General features: G+C 58.4%; 10 protein-coding genes across 10 annotated transcripts; 3 read left to right on the top strand and 7 right to left on the bottom strand.

Moving 5' to 3' along the window:
• Nucleotides 1-255: 255 nt before the first annotated feature.
• Nucleotides 256-2,735, bottom strand: SPRG_05855 (hypothetical protein; the record flags this gene model as incomplete). Its single annotated transcript, XM_012344435.1, has 7 exons — nt 256-423; nt 468-551; nt 611-869; nt 916-1,197; nt 1,241-1,408; nt 1,461-2,010; nt 2,057-2,735. The coding sequence occupies 7 exons, from the start codon at nt 2,733-2,735 to the stop codon at nt 286-288; spliced, it is 2,160 nt and encodes a 719-aa protein (XP_012199825.1). The 3' UTR covers nt 256-285.
• Nucleotides 2,736-4,121: 1,386 nt separating this feature from the next.
• On the top strand, nt 4,122-5,015 carry SPRG_05854 (hypothetical protein). The gene has a single exon (XM_012344434.1). It carries the CDS (start codon nt 4,145-4,147, stop codon nt 4,928-4,930), a length of 786 nt encoding a protein of 261 aa, XP_012199824.1. The 5' UTR covers nt 4,122-4,144; the 3' UTR covers nt 4,931-5,015.
• Nucleotides 5,016-5,703: 688 nt separating this feature from the next.
• Nucleotides 5,704-8,383, bottom strand: SPRG_05853 (hypothetical protein; the record flags this gene model as incomplete). Its single annotated transcript, XM_012344433.1, has 11 exons — nt 5,704-5,916; nt 5,971-5,977; nt 6,023-6,223; nt 6,315-6,365; nt 6,412-6,561; nt 6,615-6,713; nt 6,763-7,107; nt 7,155-7,308; nt 7,355-7,461; nt 7,511-8,170; nt 8,222-8,383. The coding sequence occupies 11 exons, from the start codon at nt 8,381-8,383 to the stop codon at nt 5,801-5,803; spliced, it is 2,052 nt and encodes a 683-aa protein (XP_012199823.1). The 3' UTR covers nt 5,704-5,800.
• A 1,227-nt stretch (nt 8,384-9,610) lies between these two features.
• SPRG_05852 (Ham1 family protein) lies at nt 9,611-10,248 on the bottom strand. The gene has a single exon (XM_012344432.1). The coding sequence runs from the start codon at nt 10,210-10,212 to the stop codon at nt 9,637-9,639; it is 576 nt and encodes a 191-aa protein (XP_012199822.1). The 5' UTR covers nt 10,213-10,248; the 3' UTR covers nt 9,611-9,636.
• Nucleotides 10,249-11,894: 1,646 nt separating this feature from the next.
• Nucleotides 11,895-12,417, bottom strand: SPRG_05851 (hypothetical protein; the record flags this gene model as incomplete). Its single annotated transcript, XM_012344431.1, has 4 exons — nt 11,895-11,999; nt 12,049-12,123; nt 12,171-12,280; nt 12,327-12,417. The coding sequence occupies 4 exons, from the start codon at nt 12,415-12,417 to the stop codon at nt 11,895-11,897; spliced, it is 381 nt and encodes a 126-aa protein (XP_012199821.1).
• A 229-nt stretch (nt 12,418-12,646) lies between these two features.
• Nucleotides 12,647-13,078, bottom strand: SPRG_05850 (hypothetical protein; the record flags this gene model as incomplete). The annotated part of the gene is made up of 1 exon (XM_012344430.1): nt 12,647-13,078. The coding sequence occupies one exon, from the start codon at nt 13,076-13,078 to the stop codon at nt 12,647-12,649; it is 432 nt and encodes a 143-aa protein (XP_012199820.1).
• A 146-nt stretch (nt 13,079-13,224) lies between these two features.
• SPRG_05849 (hypothetical protein) lies at nt 13,225-14,948 on the bottom strand (the record flags this gene model as incomplete). The annotated part of the gene is made up of 3 exons (XM_012344429.1): nt 13,225-14,316; nt 14,364-14,879; nt 14,931-14,948. The coding sequence occupies 3 exons, from the start codon at nt 14,946-14,948 to the stop codon at nt 13,255-13,257; spliced, it is 1,596 nt and encodes a 531-aa protein (XP_012199819.1). The 3' UTR covers nt 13,225-13,254.
• Nucleotides 14,949-16,760: 1,812 nt separating this feature from the next.
• SPRG_05848 (hypothetical protein) lies at nt 16,761-18,460 on the top strand. The gene is made up of 6 exons (XM_012344428.1): nt 16,761-16,798; nt 16,850-17,083; nt 17,129-17,599; nt 17,647-17,788; nt 17,834-17,970; nt 18,030-18,460. The coding sequence occupies exons 1-6, from the start codon at nt 16,784-16,786 to the stop codon at nt 18,426-18,428; spliced, it is 1,398 nt and encodes a 465-aa protein (XP_012199818.1). The 5' UTR covers nt 16,761-16,783; the 3' UTR covers nt 18,429-18,460.
• Nucleotides 18,450-19,605, bottom strand: SPRG_05847 (hypothetical protein; the record flags this gene model as incomplete). The annotated part of the gene is made up of 3 exons (XM_012344427.1): nt 18,840-19,605; nt 18,736-18,789; nt 18,450-18,688 (listed from the first exon to the last, which is right to left on the bottom strand). Exons 1-3 carry the CDS (start codon nt 19,597-19,599, stop codon nt 18,450-18,452), a joined length of 1,053 nt encoding a protein of 350 aa, XP_012199817.1. The 5' UTR covers nt 19,600-19,605.
• Nucleotides 19,606-20,382: 777 nt separating this feature from the next.
• Nucleotides 20,383-24,513, top strand: SPRG_05846 (hypothetical protein). Its single transcript, XM_012344426.1, has one exon. It carries the CDS (start codon nt 20,386-20,388, stop codon nt 24,418-24,420), a length of 4,035 nt encoding a protein of 1,344 aa, XP_012199816.1. The 5' UTR covers nt 20,383-20,385; the 3' UTR covers nt 24,421-24,513.
• The last annotated feature ends 33 nt before the right edge of the window (nt 24,514-24,546 follow it).

Here is a 24,546-nt window from a genome sequence, read left to right as displayed (position 1 = left end):
CGGCCTGTCTATCAAGCATGCAGCGCACATAGAGCCACGACGTCTCCGCGTAATACACTCTGCATCAATTGGCTGCATCCATGGGCTGCAGCACTGACATGTCGAGCGTGCTGGAAACGAAAAGGTTCGTCAAGTGGGTGGTCTTTGTACCCTGCTGACAGAGACGGGCAAATTGGACTGTACGTTCTTCGCGCCATCTTTATTTCGCGGAGTCGTATATTCCCAGGAGCTACCCAGGAGAACGTGTCGTACAGAGGCGGTGGGTCACGATGCTTGTCGACAGGTTTACCAGACGTTGCATTTCTCGCGCGGATGGAGCGGCGCGCCCGACGGGCACGTAAACACACGCGCAAACGCCTCGTTGTTCATGACGGCGCCATTCACACGCTGCTTGGCCGGCGGGTGCACGTCGTCCAGCGAGCTCTACTTGGTGCATAAAGGCAGCGATTTCAGAGCGTCGAGCGTACCCGCAGCGCTTGGTCGGTCGCTTTGATGCACCAGCTCTGCGCAAACGAGAGAAAGAAAAGCTTCTCCCGCGCTTTGGAATGGATCTAGAAGTACATTCCACGCGTGAATATCGGATCGGAGGATACGGAGACGCAATCTGTACCGCTGCCGTGTACGCGTCAAAGGCGACGCGGAGGCCACCGATGTCAGCAATGGCTTCGCCGAGCGTCAAGCGGCCGTTCACATGTCCAAGGAGCTCGCCCGACGACTCGTTGCGGACAGCCATCGACGTATACTGCGTGGCGATGCACGCCGTCTTGGCCTCGAAGCGCCGGGCGGTCGCGTCCGACCACCACGGCTGCATGTTGCCGACTGCATCAAAGTTGCGCCCTTGGTCGTCAAAGCCGTGCGTGATTTCGTGCCTACCGAACGCTACGTTCTTATCGAGGCAAGCGCCGCATAGAGTACCCAATGACCATGCCAATCGCGCCATAGTTGCGTGCGAGGTCCTCGTGCGCGTCAAAGAAGGGCGGCTGGAGAATCCCCGCCGGAAACACAATCTGGTTGGCCAGCGGGTTGTAGTACGCGTTCACCTCGTGCGCGTGCATGAGCCACTCGTTCTTCTCAACCGGTACACGGAGCTTGGCGACAGCACGGGCGTGCAGGAGGTGCGTCAGTTGCTGGACGTTGCCAAAGTAATTTGTTGGCGTCAGCGCCAGCCCCGTGTACGCGAGCTTCCGCGACGGGTAGCTACACAAGGGTCAACTCGCGTCGAAGCGCAAGACGGACGTACCCCAGAAGCGACGACATGGCGCGAAGCTTGGCGATCGCTGCAGCTTTTGTCCCCGCGTCCATCCATGCAGCCGCCGCGAGCCGTCCGTGGAACGTCTCGACGAGCGACGCGACCAGCGCTTGAATCGCGGCCAGCGCTTGTGGCTGAAAGGTCTTTTGCAGATAGTAGCTACAGAACGTGGTATGTTGAGCCAGCACGAGAAACGGCTTGTCGTTGCTACCGGCTCAGCAACTCGCCGAGATACTCGTTGACGCTCGAGAGACACTGCTTCTCGCGCGGTCGTGGGTGCTCCTGGCCTGCAATCGCGCGACCATAGAGCGCAAACGACGTGTTGCGGAAGGCCGACGACAGCACCGGCGCCATGCTCGCCGTGTACTGGTACACAAACAGTGTTTGGAGCGACTGCAGTGGCGTCGTCGCCAGCAGTGTCTCGGTGTAGTTGAGAAACGACGGCGTCGCGACAATGACGGGCGACGTCGGCGTCAGCGGCAGCTTGGCGCCGGCAAAGAACGCTCCGAGCACCAGCGGGTAGCTCGCATTGATGTCCCGCACAACATTGTACGTACGAAGCGGGTCGCGCAGCGCGGTTGTGGCCACGCTCGCGCGTGCGAGGTTCACCTCGAGCGCCACAATAATCTCGACAGCCTCGGTAACGTTGGGATACGCAATGTGCGTCAGAAGTTCGCGCACATACGTGCGGAGCGCGGGCTCAAACACTGCAAATCGGGTGGCGTTGGTGTAGTAGTCTTGGTCGGGCAACGTGAGACCACCTACAGTAGATACGGTCGTAAGTTGACGGAATCCGCATGCGGTGACCTTGCGAGACGTGGAGCGTGTTGATGGTCGAGTTCTTCTCGTCGGCGTAGATACCTGCGTCCACAAGAAACGAGAGCGCACTGCGTGACGAGAGCTCGCCCATGGCACGCACGAGATCTGCATTCGTGGTCGCCGCGCGAAGCGTGGCAATGCCAGCGGCCAGCGGCGCCGCCCCGACCGCATCCAGTGTCGCCGTGTCCATGCACGACGTGAAGAGCTCCGAGAGAAGAGGCCACTTGTCGTGGACGATCTCCATAAAGATGGCTTCGTTCGCCTCCTTGATGCTGTCAAACGAACGCGAGTAGCGCGACCGGTCCGACGGCAGCGTCGTGTTGGCGATCCACGCGCCGCACGCATATTGGTAAAAGTCATCGCATGGGGCGACGGACGTATCCATGAGCGCTGCGACGCTCGGCGGCAGCGCCTGTATCGCCATCGTCGCCTCCTCCTCCGAGAACGAGACGAGGGCCATGAGCACGAGGACGCCAGCGACGAGCACGACAATCGCGAGCAGGGCGGGTGATGACACGACGCAGTGCATGGCCCGCTTCCGAGGCGAGGACGAGGACTGCACCGCCATGGTCTCGAAGCCATTCTTCTCGTCATCGTTGAGGCCATCGTCGTTGCTTCGGAGCTTTTGGTGGCGCGGCAATGGCACGCTGCCGGTCGGCTTGGGCATCGCTGTCCGTTCGCCGAAGATTTTCCCAACCTTCGAACTTCGCCTGTTTCGTAGCCAATGCGATTGCGGCAAACTCAGATGGCCGATCAGCCTGACTAGCGGGTTGAACCATAAACAGGCCGCGCGATCTTCCGTGCCCGTGACTCACGACGACGGAGAGAGCCATTGTGTGTAGCAAGCGGCCCTTTGCGGCATGGCTATTCGGGGACGTCGACAGGCTTGAGGCGTAGACACGACCACGCTGCAAATCGAGCGTGTTCGTTGACATCGCAGGTTCAAAGATCCGAGGCCAATTCTTTATCAAACGCAACGTGAATTCATGGATAAGACGCGCAGCTTCTCCGTGGCCGCGAACGAATGCGCGCGGTATGCAGCGCCGTCGTAATGTACTGAGAGGGGCCTCGGCACAGCGGCGGTTTGGTCAGATTGGCGTCTCAAGCCGGGGCTTGACGTCGCGCAATCACAACCATCTTGTTGCACAAAAGGCAAGGTGCAAACGGTCTTAGTACAAGGAGATTGGCGCGACCTCGTCGCACATTTGCTACCGGGAGTAGCAAGCGTACCGTACTGTTGTGGTCTCGCGACCGGCAAAGCAGAAGAGGACGCTATCCAATACTTCGTTCGAGCTACTCGAATGTAAAGGTCGAGTGTACAAAGCAAGCAGAGACAAGATATCGACGGCGTGTGCTCCAAATTGTCTCGCGCCGTCGAAAACAAGGTCGCAGACGCGGTCCAACTTGCGTTTATCACGCGAAAAGGTCCAGTTTATATCAATTGAACCATCGAAATCCAAGCGGCCCAGCTGACGTCGAATCACGAGCAGCATCGTGTAGCTTGCGACGAGTGTCGATACGTACGAGGGCCATCACGTCCTCTCGGTGTCGTCGTCTCGTGCACATACGCGGTGCAGGGTCAAAGACAAGATAACCATGTGCCGCGTTTAATCGTCCGTGGTCCGGGACCCAGGTTTCTCACGTTCTTCGGTCGCGTCCGCCCACTCTGCTCAAGTCGTTTCCACGCGTCAAGCGCAAAGAAGAGCTGCCAAACGTATATACAAGCGCGTTGCAGGGGAGAGAAATATGCAACCTCCATACTATCCGCCACGCAGGGTCTTGGACGAGCCTCTTCGATGTATGCATCGACGCGTCCAACAACCGCGTTGGAGCACGACGTCGTCGTTGCTGTAGAGATGGGAGCGGTTCTTCAATGCGATGCCGTCGAGCGTATGTGGTATTGTGCACCATCTGATCGATGGTCGAGGGTGGGACTCGATCCCAGTCACCCAGCGACTGTAACCCAGCGTTTCTCTAGCCCATTGCGTTCAACGTCGGCTCATTTCTCTGTGTTAGCGCGAAAGATTCTCTTTTGCCCCACTTTGCAATTTCAGTCCAACCTACCACATTCTTAGTATGGGCATCCACACCAAGCTCCCTTGCGACCCGGGCAACATGTCGCCGCGCAAGCACCGCAAGACGACCAACGAAGGCAAGGGCACGTGGACCCTCGAAGAACACGAGCGCTTCCTCCAGGCGTCCAAGCTCTACCCGTTTGGCCCGTGGAAGGTCATTGCCTCCATGGTGCGCACGCGCAATGTGCGCCAGACCCAAACGCACGCGCAAAAGTTCCGCGAAAAGATTGCGCGCCGCGACCGCGGGCTTCGCCGCCGCAAGAAGCAGGTCGGGCCCCAAGACACGCACGTCCGCCGCCCGTCCATTGACGACAAGGACGGCAGCGAGAGCTCGTCGACGACTGAGAGCCACCACCGTATGCACCACCACCACATGCACCACATGCACCACCACGACACGATCACGCTTCCGGTCGACAAGCACCACCAGCCGACCAACATGACGCCGACGGGCGCCGACTCGAAAGTCAAGGTGCTCGACTTGAAGCCGTCGGCGTTCTGCCACCTCAAGAGCCTCAACGTCGGCGCGGTCGACCTGTCGAGCAACTGCAGCGATGACGGCGACGCGTCGCCCAAAGAACGCACCAAGAAGCCAGCGCCCAAGAAGAAGTCGGAGCCCAAGAAGACGATTGCGTCGACCCTCGCGACGCCCAAGAACGTAATACTCGACAAGTGCGTCGTCGTCGACGCGGTCCCAAGCCTCGAAGACTGCCTCGATTTTCTCATCGCGTCGCTCGAGCACGACGAGAGCATCACGTCGGACGCCGCCAACATCCTCGTCGTCTAGTACCTGCATTTTGTACCCTTCTCCGCCTAGACGTGTCTTGCTTGTTCCTGCACGTATACTATTTACTAACATTTTGCTTCTTCGCGATGCCTTGTCTATTGCCCGTCAAAAACACGCAGTGCGCGCGCCCTTTCTACCCGCGCGGATCAGCAGCGCGCTCGAAGAGACGTGGATCGTCGTGTCATGTCCCACGTGGCGCGCTGCGTGGCGACCGTTTTATCGCGGTTTGCTAGATCGCCATGGACACTTGTGATTGGCCGCCCATCACGGGTGCGCACCACGTGGCAGCGCCACAATTGAAAGACGCCACTTGAAGCAGTTGCAGTGAAGACGGGGGCTGGTCGGTCCCATCGCGCTCGGACGCAACTGCGATTGGTAGGAAGCGATTTCGGGCTTTTTGTATGTATGTACTAGGAGCAAGTGATAGCAATCGCGCATCGTACAGGTTGAGGTGGCGTTGACGTTCCGGCACATATCGCATTCGCTCGCGGGACATGTGAAAAAAAGATACTGCGCGGTGATGCGAGCCGTGTTAGAACGCGGAACCAGCTGGCGACGGGCGTAGACTAGACCCGGGCGCGTGACACGGCCGCGTGGCACCCGCTTTTCGTGCAAAGTTGCCGTCGGTTTGCAGCAAGCGTGGGACGTAGGCGTCGGTTCTTTGTCGCTACAGGCGGCTTGAAGCAGCCTCCGCACTGTCCGACCACGGCAGCCTCCGTACACCAGTACGGCGCACTGTCCGACCACCTCATCCAAGATGTCGACAAGATGGCTTGGTTGACAGAGAGATTCTTTTTGGTTGCTGTTGGAGCGATGGAGTAGTATACTGTACTATGACGCATCGACAGCTCTTCCACGAGCCTGAGTTGGCTACTGCACGGCACAGACACCGGATCGTTGCGCCGAGAGCACGCTGCCGATGGACTTTGCGCGGAGCGTGCGGCCGACGATGCTCGTCTGCTTGATGATCGTACCCCGCCACGACGCTGCGTGATCCAAGCAAGCTCGATCCCGATCCTCCTCGCTGGTTCCTTTTGCACCAGGCGTCTAGAGCGACATGCACAAGTGGCGTCAGGATCCAGGTCAACTTACCAGCGGTGCCATATTGCTGTTTGCCGTGACGGTATCTTCCATCGTCTTCTCTTCGTGCAGTATAGAGGAGACGTCGGCGGGGGATGGGACGTCGGACTTTGTTTGCGCGAGTCGCAGCTGGGTTTGGAGCCCATCCACCTTGCGTTCGAGGGCGTGGATCGTGGCACTGAGCGACTTGGTCTCCAAGTCAAACCAGTAGGCCTGATACCGTAGCGCGTGAAGGTGAGAGGACGCACCCAAGAGAAGAGGACACTACGACCAACGCCGCAGATATACTCTTCAGTGAGCCTACCTTATCTGGTGCGTCGCGGAGGTGGATGTGGTCGCCGCGGTAGCCGTACACCTGCACGACTGCTACCGACTCAGCATTACGGTAGTCGTAATTGTACCTGGAAGGTCACGGCGCCATGGAGAAGGTAGTGCACAAGCTTGTCTGTCACAAGCACACGGTGTACAAACGTCTCTTGGATCACCGGGTGGCTCGACTTGGTCGGGCTTGGCTCGGTCGCTCGAGGTCGTTCGTCGTCGAAGAAGGCATACTCGACAAAGACGTTGCTGTTGAGCGACGACGGCAGCCCCGCGCGCCTCGGACGGTCACATGAAACTCGACGTGCGTCTGCATCCCGACCGCCGTCGCGAGCTCATGGTCCTTGTCAATGTCCATGTCGGCAAAGTGCGTATAGCGCACGACCTGCAAGCCATGAGGACACGCAAGCAATGCCACATTGCATCGTAAATACCTCGCGCCGCGCCACAGCGTCATAGAACTTTTCTTCAATGTATGGCTGGACGCTCACAACGAGGTGGCCCGTGATGCTGCCGGTCCGGTTGACGATCGGGACGGCTTCGTCCACGTCGAGGTAGTAGGCAAGGCGACCCAAGTACACGGGCGCGACACCAATGAGCTCTTCGACGCCGTCGTCAACGACAAACGGATTCTGGGCTTTGGACGCCTCTTGCGAGACGAGCTGTGCGTGGTACGACCGAAGGAGCGCGAGTCGGAGGAAGAAGTCTTGCGGCCGCATGATCATGCGTTGCCGGGGACGCGCGCGGTGCTGGAAGACGATCCAGAGGTCGGTTTGGAGCTACGTACTGCATTTGGCAAGAGACTATTGACACTCGACGCACGTACTTCAGCCCGATCGATGGGCGCGTCGTCGTCGTTATTGACCATGTGCTGGATGATGGGCACGGCGCGGACGAGAAGGGACTCGTTCACTTCCTTGCTCATGACGTTGGCTTCGTCCACGTAGTCGAGGAGCGACATCGCATACCCCATTGCAATGCTACGTGCGTGAGGATCCCTGCCGACGCGGAAGACGAGCAAACTACCGAGTTTCCAAAATGTTCATCTCGTCAATCGCGCTGAGCGAGAGCCGACGAATCGTCGCCAGGCGCATCTCGGTGGTCATGACACTCGCGTGTAGCGCGGCACCTTTCTAGTCATCTTGCATTGGCACCCAAACATGGTGGCATGCATGTATGTACTTGAAGGTAGATGTCGTGGATGTCCATGGCCTCCGCGTCAGGAATGTGGCCGGAACTCATGCCGTCGCGGTGCATGGCTCGAATGGTCACGATGCGATCGACGATCCGAGTTAGCGCGTCGTGGCAGTGGCGCTCGGCGCAGCCAGGCCCTACGTCCTGCGTCGTTGCATACGCCCGCACGACGCTCTCGCGCTGGTAAAAGTTGCGCAAGTCCAGCGGCTCGAGTGCGTGGACGCGCGGAATAAAGACGCGAAAGACGTTGCGGCGACCGAGCGTGAGCGCATCGCCGTGCTGTAGCGTCGTGCGCTCCGAGACGTCGGCGCCGTTGATGAGGCAGATGCCTTCGTCAGGCACGAGCTCGACGTTGGGCGGCGTTGACATCTGAAATCGGCAGTGGCGCACCATGGCGCCACCCCCAAAGAGGACGATGCCAGGGTATTTGTCCAGCGGCGTCTGGAAGGACGCGAGGCGACCTGCGACGACGTCGTTGGCCGCGACGTTGAAACGAAACCACGAGCTAAAAAGACGCTCTTCGTGGAGTCGCACGAGGTAGACGTTCAAGCTGTCGTGCTCGAGGAGCGACGCGCCGAGACTGATACCGAGACCGTCGACGCCGCACTGAAACTTGAGCGCGTCCTGGTGGTACTCGATCGCGTCCTTCTACCCTCAAGATGCTTACATATGAGAAACGGTGGATAGATGCAATCGTACTTGAAAGTCGGCGCGAAGCGACTCAATGTGCCGCGTCGCTTGGCGCTTGGCCTGGAGCTCTTGCTCGAGAGCTCCGCTCGCGGCAGGCCCGGCGTCGTTGAGCTGCAATTTGGCTTTCAACCACGTGATGCGGTCGCGCAGCGCCACGAGGTCTTCGTCCATGTCACACAAGAGACTGCAAATCGTCGATGGCGTCGATGGTATGCGCGACGGGATGGCTTGCAGCAGCGTTGCGTGCCGCAGCGTCAAGAGATTTTCCTGTGCTCGCGAGCATCAGTTTTCATGTATCAAGGTATCAAGAGACGCACCTCGTTTTGGAGCGCCGACTGCACGACGTTGGCGATGACAACCGCGTCAGCCATGCCGCCAAGCATGTGCTGTAGCAGCGTGGACTAGAGCTTATTTAATTCGACTGGCGTCGACAGAAGACCCATACCGTCGCCGTCAACCCGAATGAGATCGTCGCTGGATCGTCGCCGTCGGCGAGCTGTTTCCAGCACGCGTGCACGTGTCGATACCCCTAAACACATTCAACAGACGACCTTGTAGACGGTTTACCTGTTCCATGATATGACCCATGTCCGTCTCGGTTTGGGTGACATGGCACGGCGCCGACGCCGGCATGTCGACAAAGTCCAGACGTGTCCAGAGGTCGTGCGGTTGGTGCTCGATATAGAGCGAGAGGATGCGGCACGACAGGCCGTGGACGCGATTCTCGACGATGCAGTCGATGGCGAGTGCGCGCAGGGCCTGCGCCAGCGTCTAAACCACATATCGTGTCTGCACTTTCGATGCGATTTTGTACTTTCTCAAACGCGCCATAGGACGACAGTTGGAGGCGCGCGAGGTCGCTTGCATAGGCGCCGATGGACCGGTGGTAGAGCGGTCGGCACTTGGTCGGCTTGCCTTTGAGCATGTCCATGACCTTGTCCGCGTACACGTCGATGAAGCTCATGCGCACAGCGACGTCGAGGGCGAAGAGACCTCGCGCCACGTGATGGACGAGCCCCACATCCGCATCAAACAAGGCTGTGGTTTTACCAGATTCACGCTAGATCAGATGTGAGAGGCATTGGACGAGATCGGTAGACGCACTTGGCCAAGAGAGAGGACGGCGGCGTGGCGGCCATGACGGAGCGTGTCGATCACGCGCTCGGTCACAACGTCCGGCAGCTCGGCGGCGGCGACGACGTCGCCAAACCGGAATTCGCGCTCCTCAGCATGGTGGATCCACGTTACGGCGTTGCGAACGACACCAAGGCCTTTCTCGGCTTCGTCCGTCGGCTCCTGCACGCGTACGACGACGAACGGCTGTCTCCTCTCGTCCATCGCAAGCCGTTACGCAGGAATCGAATCCTTCCACCGCCATGGTCCGACACTGAAAAAGACCAAGGTAGAGTTCCATGTTATGCTTCCTACTTGGTCGTGTGGGCGTGCGCGCGAAGCTTCTCCAGCGACCGGTACCGATGCGAGATGGTGTTCTTGGTCGCCTTGTCCATTTCGCCAAACGTTTGGTCAAAGCCATCGGGCTGGAAGACCGCATCCCAGCCAAAGTCGGTGCTGCCGCGTGCCGGAACGATCGTGCCATGGGTCTGGCCCACAAACACGATCGGCTCCGTCGCCTCGCCGGCGCTAAAGTCGTTGAACGCAAAGATGCATTGCGCGTACGCCGACTTGTCCGGGTATGCGGCGAGGAGGTTGTTGAGGCCTTCATGGCCCGTCTTCTCGAGGAACCACTTGATGTACACACCCGGGAGGCCGCCAAGCGCGTTGAAGCAGAGCGACGTGTCCTCGACGAGCACGGGGCCTTGGATCTTGGCGGCGGCGAGACGGCACTTTTCGCGCGAGACGTCAGCGGGCTCGCCCTGGAGCTCGGGCAGGTCCAGCGACACGTTTCGCACCTCGAACGGAAAGTCCGAGCCGAGGATCGCAACGACCTCCTCGAGCTTCTTCTTGTTGCCAGTCACGAAGGTCACCACGCGCTTCGCCATCGCAACCAAAAGATGAGGTTGCACTTGCTCGACCACTCGATATTTAGTGTAATACCAATATAGTCTTGACCATTTTTTGCCCAAGCACGCAATATACGTACTTTGCCAAGGATGGGCGATGCGCCGTGGGCCTTAATACAACCTAAAGTGCTAGTTGATTGCCGAGGCGCGTGGTGTATGCTCAGTACGGTGCCCTTGGTATCCTAGCGTGTGGACATCATGGCGATGTAATACACAGTATTTAGATATACGCTCTATTGACGTATGTATATAGTGTAATATATGGATTTTGGGCGATGGTGATTATCCGTATATTCCTGTTATCCGTATGCAGCGATCTTTTGGCGGCAATCACAAGTCGATTAGCCGCGAAGCCTAAGGGAGTGCCAAGACGACGATGGTACTGCATGCAACGAAGAGTCCGGGCGAGGAAGAGCTGTGCATGATGGACCCCTCATGTAGGACTACTACCTCGAGGAAGACGACATGACGAAGCAGCCGCCCCTGCCACCAATCGACAAGACCATTGACCTCTCGTTCCTTCTCGATGAGCCCTGTGACTACCGCGGTTGTGCCATGTGGCACCTAGAGCCGGAAGAGACAAGTGCGATGACATGCGCCTCGCCTGTGCATGAAGACGACCAGGCAACGACGATACGAAGGGTATACCACGCACTCGCGCTCTCGGACTTTCCCATCGACACCCCTCCGTACAACCCTTCGCGATTCCATCATGGCCTGTCCACGATCTTCATGTCGTAGAACTGTCGATGCTGCGGTTGCAGCCCTATGGGGCAATTCCACGGCCGCGAAAGAGCCGCAATCCGTACCATTCTCATCGAAAAGACCATCGACCGTGATTTACGTCATCCTGCGCTGGGTTTCTTTCCCAGAAGCCGAAGAAGAGGCTCGCACACATGACGTGGTGGCCGGTACGATGCGATTCGGATCGCTAACCAACCTTCAAGCACATATGTAGGGCGACTGGAAATGCTTGAAATGTGGTACGATGTGCTCGATCGCAGCACCGTTTCCTCACGCACTCCATAGGCAATCACGTACGCTCTGCAAATCATCGATGTCGGATCTCAAAACCCATTGGTGCTTGGTTACCACTAGAACTTCTCGTATCGGTGCGTCGTGATCACACGTGACGTTCAAGCTTGATCTTGTGCGTGTTGTAGAGAAATGTGCAAGCGCTGCAAGGGCTACAAGGACCCCTCCATGGACCCCGAGGCGGCCCCACTACCCTTTGCGTGGTTGGATCTACCATTCGATTACATGTGCAGCTACATGCTCGATTTAACAATTGACGAATGGAACGAGTAGCGACGGCCACATCCTTGGGGATCTCAGCAACCCAATGTCCACACCATGCTTCTTGCCCCTCCGTCCACCTCACGATCGACATGACACGGTCTCCACGGGGCCCAAGCTTAAGAAAGATCCCAACGATCCCGCGACACAATACGGCGACTTTCTATACTCGGGCACTGTACCGCGGGAAAGGTTCGTTGTGCTACCAGCCATGCAACGTGTTTCCAATCGGCTTTATGTAGCAAGCATGCGTTTGCTCGAGCGCCCAACACATGCGCCGCGTAGCTGGATGGTCGATCAGCCCTCTGCACAAATGTCGAAGTTTCATTGTCATGCTTTCTGTACATGGACGCCCGATGCGGCGACTACGCTGCGTCTTCCTCAGTTTTGGCTGCGGGAAGATTTTGCTTGATGAGGGCCTCGAGTGCGGGCACGTTGATACCGAGCACTTCGCCAACGGACTTTTTGTCCTACGCGACAGGATGATGCCAAAGTTGACTCGTATGCACAGGAACGAACGCGCCACAGAACAAAGCGCGGCTTGCACGTTGGGTTTTCGGCAACGCCCTCAATCTTTGCCGTGGTGCAACATACCTACAATCGTGTCATCAATATACTGGTTGTGTAGGATGCAGATCTACTGCTGCGAATTGAAGCCGAGTTTCTGCAGACGCCGTGTCACCGATAATGCGACGGTACGTTGGCTCGAGCACTTTGCACGGGCCACACCACTCTTGATACATATCGATGACTACGACCAAGCATGTTTAACCATGTTGTTGATAAGGCGACGCTACCGATGAGCTTCTCCGTAGCGTTCTCGCGCAAGTGGTTCCATTGATCCAAGTCGCGGATGTTCACTGCGATCGACCGGTCCTTGTCGGCCATCGCACCCCTTCAAGATCTCACTGCCTTGTTTACGAGTGTGATATCCGTGTGTATATTAAGAACGCACACGTTCTCGTTTCACAAATTGGTATAGAATGAACTTCAACATGTATTGAATCCGCACGTCACCGCAGCATTTTAATCAGTCAAATGAGACGCCAGACGCAGCTTCGCGTGATGGTACTTCGTGTCGTTATGGTCAATGACGACAAGCCGCCAGATCTTGATGTCAAATAGGTACAAGCGACCTCGGAAACGCAGCGAGGAGGCCCGTGAGGACGCCGAAAGATCGGTCGAGGTAGTAGACACCTTGGTATGTGTGCCGGTCGTGAACGTACAAGTGTTTGGCGCCTCTCGAGAAGAAGAGTGAGTCGGTCAAGGGCTCCTTGAGCTTGCGCAGCGACCAGCGCGTGCTGAGAAAGCACGCGGCGTTGCAGATAAGTACGATGACCACAGGTGTTAGATACCGCGCGTTACTGCCAATCGCGATCGTCGCTGACGTGCAGCGCACTTGAAATATGACCTGGTAGCTCGCGCAATCGAGGGACTGGTGCGCTGTATGGCCAACAGGCCAAAGGCCCGAGACAACAGCAATAAATCCGAGCACGAGAAGGCTATTGAATGTCGCATAGTACGCCGTGTACTCAGCTGTGATGGACATCGTTGACGACAGCGACTGGCCATGTAACCTCGATCACAGCTTGCAGGGTTGCAAACCAAGTGTGTTCAACAGACCGAAGTGCGCTCGCAAAGCCCGAGTAGATAAGAGCAAGGGACCTCGTCGAGAGAAGACCTAGCGCTGATATGCTCTGAAGTAGCTAGAAGAAAGTACTAGTGTTATCGATGTAAGTTCGTCGCAGCTTTGTCTCGTGGTGCGCTCATGAGTCGGCCAAACACTTCGTCGTATGCAGCGACAGTCGCCGACCACGTAAACCGCTTCTCGACCGTCGCACGTGCACCAGCTCCCAGCCGGTGCCGCAAACCGCTGTCTCTGGCGACGACTTCGATCCCCGCAGCGAGCGCGTCCGCATGAATCTCGTCAACGACCCACGCATTCTCGTTGTGTCGAACGTACTCGGTCGTGCCGGCCACACCAAAGCACACGAGCGGTATACCGACGGCCATGACTTCAATGTTGGCGATCCCAAACGTCTCTTGGAGGCCCGGGTGGACAGCCACGTCCCAGGACTGGAGCTCGTGGACGAGTGCGGTCTCGTTGTAGATGCCTCCGATTAGCTCAACAGGGTACTGCTGATAGTACGCAGCATGGGAGCCTTCACCGATCCACCGAAAGACGAGACAGAGGTCGCGCTTGGCTGCCAAAAGCTCAGCGGCGCGCGCAAGGAGACCGAGCGACTTTTCTGGCGCGAGGCGACCAAGGAAGCCGACAATGAGGCAGCGGTTGGTTTTCGGCGTGGCAGCGGGCGTAAAGACGTGTGCGTCGATGCCGGGTGGGATGACATGGCGGTACCTCGCTGTGATTGTGCTCGTGACGCTTTCATGTTCCAGCGTGTACGTCGATGGTCCAATGAGTGCGTCGACGGTATTCGCAACGGGAAAGACGCTCGAGAGATCAAAGAGAACGCCGCGAGCGCCCACGTGCTTGGCGACGAGAGCGAGGACGCGGTCGCCGTGGTCGCGCGAGTTGGCGAGTACCAATATGCCGCCTTCACACGGCGCAAACGCGCGGAGGAACGTCGCCCAGAGTCGCGGAACGTGCGCGGGGACGTCGGACGTACCGTGTTCGACGTAGTCGGCGATGGCTTCCATCGTCGTGTTGGTCGTCAGCTGGTACAACGCGGCTTCTTCCACTGAGACTTGCATAGGTGCGTACGTGATCTGCACGTCACTGGTTGCAAACGGATCAAAGCGCGTTGACGGAGCTTCGAGACGAATCATCTATAGTACATGTTAAGCAACGCTGTATACACAAAAGAGCGTTGTACGTGGAAGGCGTAGGTCACGGAGGGATGGCGCGAGAGGATGCGGATCATGTGCAACCACAGCTGCCGCTGGCCGTCAAACTGGCCGTTCGTGCCGACAAAGCACAGCGTGCGACGACGCGGACGGCGGGCGGCGACGGCTGGCAGCGCCGTGAGCCACACTCGTGGCTTGAGACTGCGACTGCGCTGGGCATCGGCTTCGGCTTTGGAGAGAACGCGCTCGACGCGCAGCATCGATGGCGGTCCCATCGGCGTGTGCTGCTTGTCGTGGACCTGCGCCACAACGACGTGCGTTCCTGGCTCGATCCCTTGCAGCTCAATGGTATCGGGATGGACCTGTAAGAGGCCATTGAGTTTGGTGCTCGAGAGCGCAATGTAGCCGTCGTCGCTCGGTGGCACCTCGAAGCGCACGCGGAGCGTCGACGACGGCTCCATGTGGCCAGCCGGCGGCCAGAGAAATCGCACCACCGCCGTTGCGTTCTCGCTCTGCGCCACGACAAGCGCCACGTAGAGACCGACCTACGCAACGGCAGCGTCGCTTCCAGGGCTGTTGCGACCGGGGTGTAGTACCAGCAAGTGCTGCAGCATGGTCGGTGGATCTTGTTTTCAAATAGTGTGCGAGTCACGTAAATAGTATGCATCGGAGGCAACCTTTGGGCGAACCTTTGACTCCCGTTGCAATTTTTTTTATCTATCACAGCGTTTGATTGGCTAAAAACCAAGAACAATACCAGAAATCACAAAAGGCGATTGGGCATTGTAAATAGTGTTAAGTGAAGCTGCGATACGAAGGCCGATATCTGCGGGCGATACAAGGAGCGGAGCTCCGGCAATCGGGGCTGTGTAGGAAGCATGCCAGGTGACACCAACGTCACACAATGCAGGACATGTATTCAATTTACGCCGAAATAGTTCCGGGCCTGCTCGAGCGCTTGGATCTGCTGCGCGCGACAGCAAGGCCCACCGTTCTTCGCAGGACTCGAGGTCCGACTGCCCACCCTTCCTGGTGATGATGACGTGGGCGCACGACGCATCACACGTGCGGCGATGATTCTTGTGCAGGGCGCGTAGGAGTCTTGCGTAAACACCGACCTCGCATGCTTCGGCAAGCTTGGAAGGGTCCCGCGGGTGATGGTCGGTTGGCTTCTTGCAGCTCGGGCATCGCCGCTGTCGGCGCGCGCGCTTCGTCCGCTCCTCTGCTGGAGGCTTTGGTGATGGCGCGGCAACTTCAACTTCGCGCGTCGTTGCACGGTTGACAGCGATGGGCTTAACGAGCTGGATGGGAGCCACATCACAAAGCCCTGTAGGCGAAGAAAGTGGGAAGGAAGCAGCGAGAACGCTGGGAAAGCAGCGTGCCTGTCTATGGCGTTCACTCGAAGACAACAGGCGTCCGTGCTCCGGTCTGGGCTTCCAGGAAGTGCTCCTTGGAAGAATTAGACTTGATGTTTGTATTGAAGGTGCCATTCTTGAGCCAAAAAAACGATTTATGGTCGAAAGGCGACGACAAGGACGTCGACGCCAGCGCGAACTCGAGCGAAGACGACCACGACTTGAGCTCGGACAACGTCCTCGAAAACAAGGACCCCGACGAGGACAAGGACGCCAGCAAGCGCATAAACGTTGCAGCCTGCAACGTTTATGGTTCAAAAGCCTGACATTGCAGCACGTCCGGCAAGATCGTCGCACTCTCGCTATGCGGCCAACATGACGCTGCGCGATGCGACCGAGACAGCCAACTTCGTCTCAAGCGTCTCGAGTCTTTTGACCAAGTAGGACTTGGACGGCATCGACTTGGATTTGGAAAACGTGCAAAGCGTCGGCTGCGACACGATCCAGCCCAAGACGATGTACCCGTCGTACTGTACCGTGGTGTGATGGCGTGGAGCATCAACTGGGACAGCCACGACGGCTACGTCTTTTCCAAACCAGTGCGCCAAGCTCTTGACGGTTTGGACGCGGCTTCAGTGGCGCCAACGAATGCGACGATTGTCCTCTCGTTTCCAGCATCATCATCAACCGCCGTACTGACTGCAGCAGCACTTATCACGCCACCACCAAGCGGCCGTTCAGTGTCTGGCTGCGGTGCGTGCACCCACTGCCATTACGCGCGATCCAAATCGTGCTTTGCAGGGTGGACGCAGGCGCAGTTGTACACGTGGTGCGCAGAGGCAACAAAGAGCCGCTTACCACCTAGCAGCTCGGTGGCAATTGCTACTACCCACCGACGCATGCATGCTACAGCGGCTGGATTGCCGCTTCGTGCCTCACCAATTGCGGCAATGCACCTGCTGCCTACCTGGCTCGCGAGTAAAACCCATGAGTAAAACCTTTAAAATTGCGTGTCAAAAGATCGGCGTTTTGGGCAACCCGAAACCATGTCATTTATCCGGACGAGGTGTTTTGTCGCCAGTTCCCGCAGCAGCATGAGCGCGACGAGCGTAGGCGCCGACGTCGTCCATGGGCATGGCCTCATCCTCGCCTCGTCCTAGTTTGTCAATGGCGTCGCGACGGCCATGGAGACGATCAAGAAGCACCCGGACGACTGGCAGAAGCGCCAGGCCGCGCTCCAGGACATCCAAGACCTCTTCGTGACGATTGGGACCGCCACGATGACCGTGCCGCCGGAAGCGTGGCGGCTCCTCAAGCCGCTCAAAGACGTCATCACAGATCTGCGCTCACAAATGGTCAAAGCCGTCTGCACGATCCTCGCCATCATCGCTCGCGTACGTTGCTTGGAGGCAGCACCCGCGCGTACGATCCTCCGATAGGTGTCGCGCGACTCGATGGCGCCGCTGGCCCGCGAGCTTCTGCCCGTGCTTCTGGACGTGCGAGGTGGCGGCAACAAGGTCTGCGGCACGTACTGCGGCGAGTGCGCCGACTTCCTCGTCGCCAACGTCGTGACCAAGGGCCCGACGTTGCGCTATTTTGTGGAAATGGTGACCGAGAGCCGCAACAAGAACATTCGCGAAGCCTGCATCAGCCTCCTCGCGCTCGTGCTCGTGCACTGGAGCGCCGTCCTGGATAAGAACGATGTGACGCAGATCGAGGTCGGGCTCAAGGCCGGCCTCCAAGACGCGTCGTCGTCCGTGCGCGCGCACGCGCTCGTCTTGTACCAGCGCTTTACGCAAAAGTTCTCCAAGCGTGCCATCGTCCTCTTCAATGCGCTCGACCCCAAGATCCAGCGGCGCCTCGAGTCGTTGCCGCTCGTCGACGCGATGCCGTCCATGGCCTACTCGGCCGTACGTCGATTTCCTCCTCGTCCCACGCGCATTCTCATCGCGGATAGAGCAACTCGATCGATGAAAACACAGAGTTTGAAGACAAGGTCGAGAGCATTGGCCATGACATGAGTGACGAGCGCGACGTCGACGTCGGCGACCGCGTCTGCATCTCGGAGAAGGAGCTCTTTGGCACGGTGCGCTTCATTGGTACGATCCAGTGCACAAATCCGCTTGGATCGACATTGAGTGTAGGGGACGTGATTGGGTTTCAAGGCCTCTGGCTCGGCGTCGAGCTCGATACACCGTCGGGCAAGAACGACGGGAGCATCAAGGGCGAGTACTATTTCCGCTGCGAAGACAAGTACGGCGTGTTCGTACGCCCGACGCAGGTACCTCCACGAATGTTTGGACAGATTGTCTTCGTTCGATATGAAAACAACGCGGCTAGGTCTTCTTGACCAAGCGCCACATGTCGTTTGACGGCGGCGACGTCGCGCGCAGCAGCTTTGGAGACGCGTCCGAGCACACGCTGGGCGAAACGACCGAGCCGGACGCGGAAGCCGCGGCCATGATGGGCGTCCCCGACACAGAGAACGACCCGCCGCTCAAGAAGCTCCTTGACTCGGTCCTCGATGCGCAGCGCGGGTTCCTCGACTTTATGTTTCTCAACCTCAACGTCGAGATGGACCACCTCGACGTGTTCCAAAAGTCGTCGGGGCTCGCAAGCTCGGCCGACGCGATCGCGTACTGCGACCAAGTGCGCAACATTTGCCAAGAAAAGCTCGACGCAGTCAACGCCTTTATGGAGAAGATCGTCGAAGCGCAGCAAAAGGCCATGGAGACATAAGAGTGCATCTTATCCCAGCGCTTAGAAGAGGCGGTACCAGCGGTTCTTGGTCGTAAAGAGCACGTGCTCGAAGAAGCAGAGGAACGCAAACGCGAGGAGGAGCATCGTCGCCGCGTGGAACCGGTTGTCGGGTCCAAGGATAAACGGCATGGCCTCCGAGACCGCGACGAGCACGAGCGAGACAGCGAGGGGCATACCGCCGAGCGTCCAGCCCTCGAGCGCAAACTGCCGCTGCGACGACGGGTGCATGAGCGAGAACCCTACAGAAGACCGTGCTGAGCATGCCATGGGAATCGGTAGATCGGACCGTTTGCGTTGAAGTAGAAGAGGGGGGAGCCGTGGATGATGGTGAAGAAGGTGCCTAGGACGCATGAGGGGATGCGATGGACAGTACATGCAATGACAGCGCACCCGAGAGAGAGAGGTACATGACGAACACGCAGAGGAGAAACCACGTCGACCGACGAGTTACGACCGGAAGGATCGACGCGCGGTTCGTATACAAGCGCGGGAGCAGCACAAAGGCGAGGTACGCCAAGGCGCCGTACAGGAACAGCGACGAAAGCGACGAGTCGGACGGCTTGACCACGACGGGCGGCGCCAGCATCTCCTGCACGACGCCCGACAGCTTCTCGGTCCACGTACTCGGCGTCAGCACGGACGGATCCACGAGCCTCGCGTTCTCGCGGCCAATCTGGAGGCCATAGCGCGCGTTGGGCTCGAACGTGGCGAGGATGTGGAGACCATCGTCCGGGATCGACGAGAGCTTGTGAGCATCCTTGAACGTGATCTCGAATGCATCATCGGACGCGACAAGGGGCACGGCGAAGAAGTACATGTCGACCTCGTCGCGGTGCTGGAGCGCCCGGACTGCGCGCACGAACGAGTCGCGGGCCTCATGCGAGGTCGAGAGGAAGACGAGCACGTGGCGCGTCCGCTTCGCACTTACGATGAGGTCCATGTACGGCTGGAGGTGGTCGTGGGTGAGCTCGATGCGTCCGGCGGGAAGGCCTTCCGGCACGGGCGCAGTCTGGACGACGACGTCAACGTCCTCCACGTAAAAGTAGTCTTCGAGGAAGTCGACTTCATGCAGCGACTCTTGGCCGAGGGCCATGCAGGTAACCGCGAGCGCAAGGAGCGCGACCATGAGCGGTCGAAGGAAGCCGCCCATGTGATGTGATGCGAAATGGCACCACGTGGCATATGCCACGTTTACCGAAAAAGACGTGGCCAGTTTTAAATTCGGCAGATGCCACATATTGGTACATCGAACGCAGGCGTCGAGAGCGCCCACACGAAGGATGCAGCGAGGTATTCCATCCGCGACCACGATCAAGTTCGTAGGTTCCTGTATTACGAATACCGCCAACGTCTATCGAGCGACGGTTCCAGGCTTGGAAACCCCGAGGCGATGCTGCTGCATGGCATAATCCCTGCTCGTTTCGCCAAGCTTTTCGTATCGACTACAAAAGCCTTGTGGAAACCCGCAATATGATGGAGCTTGCTGAATAGCATCATCAGGCAGTTATCGACTTCCGGCAATGGCGCGAACCGCCATTACTAAATGTCTCTTTAAAGGTCAAAAGTGCACAGTCCAGAGCCGCCCCCGCATGACCAAGGGAGACCATTACAACGGTGGCATTCAATATGTACATATATCTGAGAACCATAAACGTTCATCTTCGTGTTGCAGCCGCATGCTACGACCAAGGAGGCACTTGAAACGAACGAGCGAGCTTGTTGGCATTCCCGCGAAATCACATTCATTCCTGAATATCCGGTCGATTGCCGGATAATGGGCCAATCACGCCATAGGATGTCGACGCCGCCCTGCAAATGATCTAATCAAACGTGCGACGCACCAGGTCGCACGATCAGATACCCGCCATGCTTGACCGTTCCGTTGCAGAGATCTAAAGCCTCTTTGTACTCGGTGCTCACTTTTCGTTGATTCTTCATGACGACAGCTGACTCGTTTCTCGCGCAGGGCTCGGACACCTTCCACGCGACCCTCGCAGCGCAGCTCGAAGCCGCCATGGACAAGCCGATGCCGCAAGTCGAGGTTCGGTTCCACAATCTCTCGATTTGTGCCGAAATGGTTGTCGCGGCCAAGGACGGACCCGACCTCCCGACGCTTGTCAACGAGCTCAAGAAGGCGGTGCGTGGGCTCTTTGCCGCCAAGCGCTCGATCCGGAAGGACGTGTTGCACCCGATGACCGGCGTCTTCAAGCCGCGCACGACGACGCTCGTGCTTGGACAGCCCGGCTCGGGCAAGTCGTCGCTCATGAAGCTGTTGAGCGGCCAGTTTCTCATGGCCAAGAACATTTCAGTCGGCGGCCAAATCACGTACAACGGCATGGCCCTCGAAGTGCTGCGATCCAAAGTACCCCAGTTTGCGTCGTACGTGCACCAGCGCGACTACCACTACGCGACGTTGACGGTCAAGGAGACCTTGGCCTTTGCGCACGCGTGCAGCGGCGGCGCGACCGTGCCACCGCACGTGGCTTCTGCGCTCACAAAAGGGTCGCCCAATGCAGTTACGGCAGCGCAATCCATGCTAGCGTCGCTCTACGCGGTCTTTCCAGACGTTGTGACGCGCCAAATGGGCCTCAAGATCTGCCAAGACACGATCGTCGGCAACGGCATGCTCCGCGGTGTCTCGGGCGGCGAGCGCAAGCGCGTGACGGTCGGCGAGATGGAGTTTGGCATGAAGCAGGTGTCGTTCATGGACGAGATCAGCACGGGCCTGGACGCCGCGGCCACGTACGATATCGTCAAGGCGCAGAAAGGCATGGCCGCGTCGCTCAAGAAGACGATTGTGATTGCACTTTTGCAGCCGTCCCCCGAAGTGTACAACCTCTTTGACGACGTCCTCCTCCTCAACGAAGGCTACGTCATGTACCATGGTCCGCGCGCCACGTGCTTGGCGTACTTTGAGTCGCTCGGCTTCAAGTGCCCGGCGCACCGTGACGTGGCAGATTTCCTACTGGACCTCGGCACGCCGCAGCAGGACCAGTACCGCGTTGCGGCGGCGGATCTGTCCGTCCCGCGTACCCCGAGCGAGTATGCGGCGGTCTTTGAAGCGTCGGCCATCTATGCGAGCATGTTGCAGTACGTCAACTCGACGGCGACGAACGACGCGCTCGCGTACGACGTGACGCACCACCTCGCGTTGCTGCCCGCGTACTTTGGTTCGTTTGGACAGAGCTCATGGCTCCTCGTGCGGCGCCAAGTGACGGTCTTTCTCCGCAACAAGGAGTTTGTCTTGAGTCGCATCATCATGGTGCTCCTCATGGGCTTCCTCTACTCGACGTCGTTCTACCAAGTTGATGCCGACCAGATCATTACCGTCCTCGGCGTCATCTTCACGACCGTCATGTTCCTCGCGCTCGGTCAATTGCCCGCAATTCCTGGCCATGTTGAAGCGCGGGAAATCTTTTACAAGCAAAAGCGCGCCAACTTTTTCCGGACCTCGTCGTTCATTTTGGCGCAGTGCACGACGCAGATTCCGTTTGCGTTTCTGGAGACGGTCCTCTTCGGCTCGGTCATGTACTGGGTCACAGGCTTCACCTCGAATGTCGGGTCGTTCCTCACGTACCTCCTCCTGCTGTTCGTGACCAACCTCGCGTTCACGACGTGGTTCTTCTTTGTCGCGGCGCTGTCACCCAACCCCAACGTTGCGCAGCCCGTCGCGATGGTGTCGGTGCTGCTCTTTGTACTCTTTGCGGGCTTTATCATGTCGGCCGATGACATGCCCGCGTACTTTATCTGGATCTACTGGATCGATCCACTCGCGTGGTGCATTCGCGCCTTGGCCGTCAACCAATACTCGGCGCCCGAGTTTCAAGTCTGCAACTACAAGGGCATCGACTACTGCACCCTTCTCGGCGACACGTTTGGCAATGCACAGCTCAAACAGTACGGTGTCAAATCTGGTATGATCTGGGTCTGGTACGCCGTGATCTACCTCGCGTTTTGCTACGTCTTTTTCATGCTCTTGGCGTATCTGACGCTCGAGTACGTGCAGTACGACAGCGCCGAGCACGCGCCGATCGTGCTCGAGCCAGAGGCCAATGATACATACACCGCGGTGCCCAAGACACCGACGCACGCCGTCTCAGTGCGGGTCGACGACAGCCCCCGAGGGGCCATCGCGCCCGTCACACTAGCGTTTAAAGACCTCTCGTACTCGGTGCCCAACCCTACAAAGGGTGAGCCCGACCTGAAGCTGCTTCAGAGTGTCAACGGCTATGCGTTACCGGGAACGATCACGGCGCTCATGGGCTCGTCGGGCGCTGGCAAGACGACCTTGATGGATGTCATTGCTGGGCGCAAGACGGGCGGCACGATCACGGGGCAGATCCTCTTGAATGGGTACCCAGCCACGGACCTGGCGGTGCGTCGCGCGACCGGTTACTGCGAGCAGATGGACATTCACTGCGAGAGCGCGACGTTCCGGGAGGCGTTCCAGTTTAGCGCGATGCTGCGCCAGGCGAGTGCCACGTCAGTGACGAAGAAAATGGCATTTGCCGAAGAGTGTTTGGAGCTTCTCGGCATGCAAGCCCTCGGCGACAAGATCATCCGCGGCGCGTCGGTGGAGCAAATGAAGCGCTTGACGATCGGTGTCGAGCTCGCGGCGGCCCCGTCTGTGCTCTTCTTGGACGAGCCGACGTCCGGCCTGGATGCGCGCTCGGCCAAGATCATCATGACGGGGATCCGCAAGATCGCCTCGACAGGTCGCACGGTCGTCTGCACGATCCACCAGCCGTCCACCGAGGTCTTTGAGATGTTTGACTCGCTCCTCCTCCTCAAGCGCGGAGGTCATACGGTCTTTTTTGGTGACCTTGGACCGAACGCGAGCCATTTGATCCAGTACTTTAGTCGAGTGCCCGACACGCCGCCGCTACTCGAAGGCGCCAACCCCGCCACGTGGATGCTCGAGGTCATTGGCGCCGGTGTCGAAGCCAAGAACGCCCACCCAAAGGACTATGTGCAGATCTTTCAGAGCTCGGTCGAGCGCCAAGCGCTCCTGGATGCGCTTGCCGTCCATGGAGTCGTGAATCCGTCCTTGCCCGAGCTCACGTTTGCCTCGAAGCGTGCGGCGACGTCCATGACCCAATTCACGATGGTGACGCAGCGCTTCTTCCGCATGTACTGGCGCACGGCGTCGTACAACAACACGCGCATCCTCATCTCAATCTTCCTCGCCGTCCTCTTTGGTTTGGTCTACCGCGGCGTCGACTACACGACGTTCTCGGGCGCGACCGGCGGCGTTGGCATGGTCTTCCTCACGTCGCTCTTTGTGGGCATGATCTCGTTCAACAGCGTCATTCCGCTCGCAGGCTCGGAGCGCGCGTCGTTCTACCGCGAGCGCGCGGCCGAGACGTACGATGCGCTCTGGTACTTTGTCGGCTCGACGCTGGCGGAAATCCCGTACGTTATCGTATGCACGTTTGCCTTTGTGATCGTCTACTACCCGTTTGTGGGTCTGAACGAGTCGGTCGGCGCGTGCCTCTTTTACGGCTTCAACCTCTCGCTCATGGTCTTGATGAACGTCTACATGGGCCAGTTGATGGCGTACGCGATGCCGTCGATCGAGGTCGCGGCCCTTGTCGGCATCCTCCTCAACTCGATCTTCTTCCTCTTCATGGGCTTTACGCCGACCGCGTCGCAGATTCCGAGCGGGTACCGCTGGCTGTACACGATCGTGCCGCCAAAGTACTCGATGGCGATTCTGACGGCGCAGACGTTTGCCAAGTGCACGGGCGACGACCCGACGCAGCTCGGGTGCCAGACGATGAAGAACGTGCCGCCGATTCTGCTCTTGAAAATGAACGCGACGAGTGTGACCGTCAAGCAGTACGTTGAGCACACATACGAAATGTACTACGACGACGCGCTCACCAACATCCTCGTCGTGCTCGGCTGCATCGTCGTGTTCCGATTCCTTGCATACCTCGCGCTGCGCTTTATCAACCACCAAAAACGCTAAGGGCACCAATTTGTACTGCACTTTCACGAATTTATCGGCTTAACATGTAAATCTAACTAATCTACAATCGAGTCAATCCACCGTAGTGTAGAGCACACGTGTGAAGTGGTGTCACTACGAGCGGTA

This window comes from Saprolegnia parasitica (assembly GCF_000151545.1).
Source record: "Saprolegnia parasitica CBS 223.65 unplaced genomic scaffold supercont2.18, whole genome shotgun sequence".
NCBI classification, from domain to species: Eukaryota; Oomycota; class Saprolegniomycetes; order Saprolegniales; family Saprolegniaceae; genus Saprolegnia; species Saprolegnia parasitica.
The sequence above is the reverse complement of the archived record's forward strand: the minus strand, read 5'-3'. Positions and strand labels throughout refer to the sequence as shown.

Coding starts and splice junctions, on each gene's coding strand:
- SPRG_05854 (XM_012344434.1), top strand. CDS start 4,145: ATGGGCATCCACACCAAGCTCCCTTGCGACCCGGGCAACATGTCGCCG.
- SPRG_05852 (XM_012344432.1), bottom strand. CDS start 10,212: ATGGCGAAGCGCGTGGTGACCTTCGTGACTGGCAACAAGAAGAAGCTC.
- SPRG_05848 (XM_012344428.1), top strand. Junction 17,084..17,128: donor TCCTCGCCATCATCGCTCGC/GTACGTTGCTTG, acceptor ATCCTCCGATAG/GTGTCGCGCGACTCGATGGC. Junction 17,789..17,833: donor TGGCACGGTGCGCTTCATTG/GTACGATCCAGT, acceptor CATTGAGTGTAG/GGGACGTGATTGGGTTTCAA.
- SPRG_05846 (XM_012344426.1), top strand. CDS start 20,386: ATGACGACAGCTGACTCGTTTCTCGCGCAGGGCTCGGACACCTTCCAC.